This window comes from Rhagoletis pomonella, unplaced genomic scaffold (genome assembly GCF_013731165.1).
Source record: "Rhagoletis pomonella isolate Grant_MI unplaced genomic scaffold, Rhpom_1.0 Rhpom_scaffold_00191, whole genome shotgun sequence".
Taxonomy (NCBI): Eukaryota; Metazoa; Arthropoda; class Insecta; order Diptera; family Tephritidae; genus Rhagoletis; species Rhagoletis pomonella.
The window spans coordinates 104,886-110,155 of NW_023458745.1; the positions used below are offsets into that span (position 1 = coordinate 104,886).

The 5,270-nt window shown below is 37.2% G+C and overlaps 1 protein-coding gene across 1 annotated transcript; it reads right to left on the reverse strand.

Moving 5' to 3' along the window:
• Window positions 1–1,987: 1,987 nt before the first annotated feature.
• LOC118750277 (cullin-3) lies at window positions 1,988–4,983 on the reverse strand (the record flags this gene model as incomplete). Its single annotated transcript, XM_036484999.1, is given in 6 exon segments — window positions 1,988–2,137; window positions 2,204–2,374; window positions 2,435–2,605; window positions 2,661–3,158; window positions 3,211–3,474; window positions 4,600–4,983. Coding segments are annotated over 6 exon segments (1,614 nt in total), but the record flags the coding sequence as incomplete, so codon positions are not given.
• Window positions 4,984–5,270: the final 287 nt, after the last annotated feature.

The following is a 5,270-nucleotide window of genomic DNA, read 5'->3' on the forward strand; positions in this document are numbered from 1 at the left end:
AAGCAAACTGCGGGAGCATCTCAGTGGGGTTGATTAGTTAACTTGCGAAAGGAGGCTGCTTGGAGAAGAAATGAAATTATTGTGATGAAATGCTGTTAATATAATAATAAAGAAACATTTCGGGAACGGCTTTGCCGTGCCCTATGTACACAAAATGCAGCGATTCCTAGCACAGAGCCGCAACAAGGTCCTCAAGTCGCTAGCCGGCTGTACTTGGGGCAAAGACATAGAAACGTTGCTGGCAACATACAAGGCAATAGGCCGGCCGGTTTTAAACTACGCAGCACCAGTGTGGTCGCCGGGGACTAGTAGGACGCAGTGGACAAAGCTACAGACGGTACAAAATACAGCACTAAGGACAGCGACCTCCTTACCTTAGGATGCCTCCTGATGTCACCAGAACACCACCTCCACGATAAGGCGAAAATGCTCCCAATTAGGGAGCCCAACACGATGCTCTGCAAGCAGTTTCTTGTTGGGAGCCACAGATGTGGCCACCCAAATAGACAGCTGCTTGCAGAGGAGCCCTCGCCGAGGCACGTCAGGAGGCATCTATATGAACTGACGGTCGAAGTCCAGAGGTTGATTAAGCAGCCTCTGGACCCGTCAGCTCACAGACAGGCCCTGAACGGCATTCACAGGGACGCAGTCTCGAGTTATGTAGACTCAAGACCTGTGAATGCCGTTCTAGGCACACAAACACCGGACATTGACGCGACGGAGCTCCATCTGCCTCGGGAGACCAGAACAACAATAGCCCAACTTCGCTCTGGCTACTGCAGCAGGCTAAATTCCTACCTGAGTAGGCTAAATGCGGATGTGCCGAACGAATGTCCGGCAGCGGTGAGACCACTCACGACTCGAAACATCTCTTCGTATGCCCGGTCCCTGTGGACCGACCCTCCTAGAGGCTGCACACTTCTTGGGGCTGCTGTTAGTGGAACTCGACGACAACGACTGAGATATCAGCCGATCTGGGCGGGGTTGTTGTAGCCGCTACAACAACAACAACAACAACAACAACAACAACAACAACATTCGTAGCAGCGCTACACTTGCATCTACGCTTCTTGCATCTTGACGGCTGCCGCAATTTAACAGACGGCACTTCATTTGATTAGTTTTTACGCAGTCTTCAACTCAGAAATCACTCTCAAATTGCAAATTAACACAATTTAAACTGATTTTTCACTTATAATTAAAATTTCTCTTTGCCGCTGATTTGTAAACAAAAGTTTATTTACAAGTTACCACAACTGTCAAAATCGGCAAAACCAAAGTAGCGGTACCACTGACGGCCCCACCTTTGTTCGCTGCACCGTGGGTAACACATTATTTGTATACGCCGATTATTCTTAACTTGCAAATTCTTTTTCATCGTTACAGATTAAATTTAGAGGTTCGAACTTCGAAGCCTTATGCGTTTAGTACTCAAATGGTCGTCGTCTACATTTTTAAGAATAACAGCTTTTTTTAATTTGATTAAGTGGTGGGAACGATTTAAAACTGCTTATCAATATATTTTTCTTGTCACGCCTTCTACCAATTTATAAATATCTTCTTTTTCTTCAAGTGAACCGCCGGACGGCTGCTGAAAAAATCGTTTTTAAAGGAATACCCTAATTAGGTTTTACTTTTTTCGCGGTACACAGTGTTATTAATATGCGTAACAGAAATATCTTTGAAAAAATTCATTACAAGGAGAGAAAAATGAATGAGTTCAATTTGGAGCTGCGAAATTTCATAACGTTGATATCAAAATACATTTGAAGGAGAACGAAAAAGCTGTGTACTTGAAACAGTTCATAATAAAGAGAACTTCATTGAACAAATGTCAATATAGGGAAGTTCGACTGTAGTTTTTGCGTTTATAATGTCTGGTTTCACCAATTTTAAATTTATCAGCCTGAAAAAATTTTAAATTACGCAAATTCGTTCGGAAAATTTGAATTATTAAATTTTAAGTCTGATAAATTTTAAAATTGATTGGTGAAACTGGGGATAAGAATTTTTAAATTTTACCCATTTGTGGCTGCAATGTTAACTGTCTGCCTGAATGCTTGTCCAAATAGAACTTCTTGAATATTTCAAATGCTTCGCGGGGCGCTGATGGTATATTGCAGTTCGGTGTCGCCGTCTAAAAATATTCATGGATACATTCGAATTAAAAAGAAATTGTGTAATTAATATATATGTAACACACTTGAGTTGGCCAGAATCCAGTAGTTAATATTCTCACTGTCAATTCTACACCTGATAATGATAAATTGTGTATATTTACATAATTCTTAAATTCTTCCATTATGGTATTTGACACAGACATGTCTTTGAACATTCCTTCCAATTTTGAGGTAAATTGACATCCACACTCAGTCTGCAAATTATGAAATGTAATTGAAATTAACAAATACAAATAAATTTTGCACAATAATACCTTCAATTTTGATATCATATTTTTTTCGAAGTCATCAGAAACTGATTTATTTAGCAACAATCGTTTGGCTAAATGTGTTTTATAATAGCGTTCGAAAACATCTTTTTCCAAAAGAAAACGGAAAAGAACCATCGTCTTATCCAAAATTGTTTCGATTTCTTGTTCGCTCATCTAAAATGCTTTGCTATGTAATTAACTGTGTGCAAACAGGGAAAATAACACTTACACCTTTGCCTCCTTTTTTAAGTTTATCGTCGATGAATAATGAAAGATATTCCGGGGATTTTTGGTTCAAATTTAGAAAATGTTCAAAGTCCGCCGAAATAACATTCTTAAATAATCGATCATTGTTAAAAGAATGATGCAAAAATTGATCAAAACGGTCTTTTAAGTCGAGCAAGTTCTGTACAAATGTTATTGGGTTGGTGTTGCCATTTTCTTCTTCTTTCACTAATATTCGGCCTTGTTCACGCAAATATGACGACATAGTATCAGCAATAACTTTGAGACCCTCCTCTTTAAGACGAGAAAATAGTTTATAGGTACATGCAAGATCCTCTGTTTTAGAGTTTTTTATCATATAAACAACACCGGAGTTTTCCATTTCCACAATGGAGCGCATATGCTTTTTAATGAGTTCATCTTCAACAACTTTAACGATTCGAGGTTCCGTATCCTTGTCTAGATAAAGCGTTGCGCGAGCAGATTCCTCTTGTATGCGTGCCTTAAAAACGTTCAATAGATATCCATTTCTAAAATATTATATCATAACTTACCTCAACTTTTTTGATATAAACACCTGCATTGTTTTCGTTAAGGAATTTGTGGGACTCGAATTTATAGAAGGAAGCAGATTGCGCAAGAAAAGGTTTTTCAAAATCATCCTCATAAACGGAGCGTGTATTAATTCCTAGTGACATAAGCATTTGACAGGCATTTTTAATAGCTAAATGGTTAATGGCTTCACCACTTCGCTCATCCATAACCATACCCAGCAGAGTCTCTCGCAGAGCTTTTTGAATTTCCGAATAACGCACGATCTAAGATAATTTTTTGTTTGTATTAGTTAGCATGGCAACCCTGCAAACCATATTTTCAGTGTAAAGAAATTTTAATGAATTAGTTAAGATCCCATCCAATTTTTTCCCGAATTTTCTAAAATGAAATAAAGGCGCTGGCCCAATGCACGCCTTGCTTATTTTAATTTGATAACATTTATTTGAAAACTTGTTTGGCCAAATGGCGGCAAAAAAACAAACATTAACAATTATTTTCCTGGAAAACTCAAGAATGTTAATAAAAAAATTAAATAATACAGCTCAATTTTTTATGTTTATTTTTACATGAATGCGAATTAATGTTAAAACAGAAATGAGATACTTCTAAAGATTTCGTTAAGATTTCGAGAACTTTGGTTTGCAGGGAACCTACGTTATGAGCAGGGAACGGATTTTATGGAAGTTGCCTTTTTTTCTGCTAAAGAGATAGAGTATATTCGATTAAGAATGTCCACGATTTAGCTTTCCCTGATTCCATATATACACATTTGATGTTGCCTTTTTTTGCCTTTTTTAAGATATTTGCCTTTTTTAAGATATTTGCTTTTTTTGCCTTTTCTACCTTTAAAAAAGTGATTATAGCATTTACATTTTTTTTTTTTTAAGATTAAAAAATATACACATGCCCATGCGGCTTATAGAAGCGCAGGGACCTCTTGCCAAAATCGAATGATAATGCTGCCAGGAAACTTCAAAATGCATATTGTGGTTCAATGTTACTACAACTATACAGATTAAAGAAACTCGAGAGGATAAAATAGTCAAAGATTCACAGTATAAATTTTTCATATATGAAACTAGTTCATAGTTTTTCTCTTTTTACTTGTAATATAAACATTTCTAAAAGAAATGTATTTTTTGAATGTTCTTCGTATTTTCTGTCTTTTTTCAGTGCCTTATTTTGCTTTTTTTGCAATACCTAGTGCCTTTTCTTGCCTTTTTCGCTATTTTGTTTTGCCTTTTTTTGCCTTTTTTGCAATACCTAGTGCCATTTTCTGCCTTTTTCGCTATTTTATTTTGCCTTTTCCAGCCTATTTCGTTATTTTCTTTTGCCTTTTTTATAGGTTTTTAGGTCCTAAAAATCCGTTCCCTGGTTATGAGCTATACCTGATCTCTGAACAGTATCAAGCCCAAATTGTAGACATTATCCACTTCCCGTTGCTGAACATAAACACGATCCATGTACATTAAGATATCGCGAATCATTACCATAGACGTTTGATGGTCATTCCACGCTTGATTTAATTTTGGAAGAAAGTTGTTGTGCAAACTTTCAAGCACTTCCTGGCGTACTTTATGCTCTAAATGTTCAGATACCACTTCTCGCAACCCATAATATAGCCGATTTCCGTGCTTGTGAAGCACCATGTTGTATGCATTCCGGTATAATTGTTCAAATGACAGTCCAGAGTTATTCTTCTTCTGTATCTCCTGTATAGCATTTTTCAAGCTTGCCCAAATGGATTCGACATATTTTTCATCCATAGAAGCCTGTAAACGATGAAAAAGTGAAGGAGAAAAATAAAAACAAAATATTAATATAGTATATTAGTAGAAAAACTAATCTAACATTAAAAGCATTTGTTTTGTACTCAGGCAGCCGAAAAGGGAATTTCCTTTGAATTTCGTACAGTTTTTGGTCTTTTGAATTTACTCCAGCGGATATGCAGCAGACAGTACCGGTACTAAGGAGGCTGGTGCTCGTCGCCCCAAAATAGTGTACCGATGACTGAAGAATGCAGCGTTGCTCAAGTTCGCAACTATTGGCTGCTGTCGAG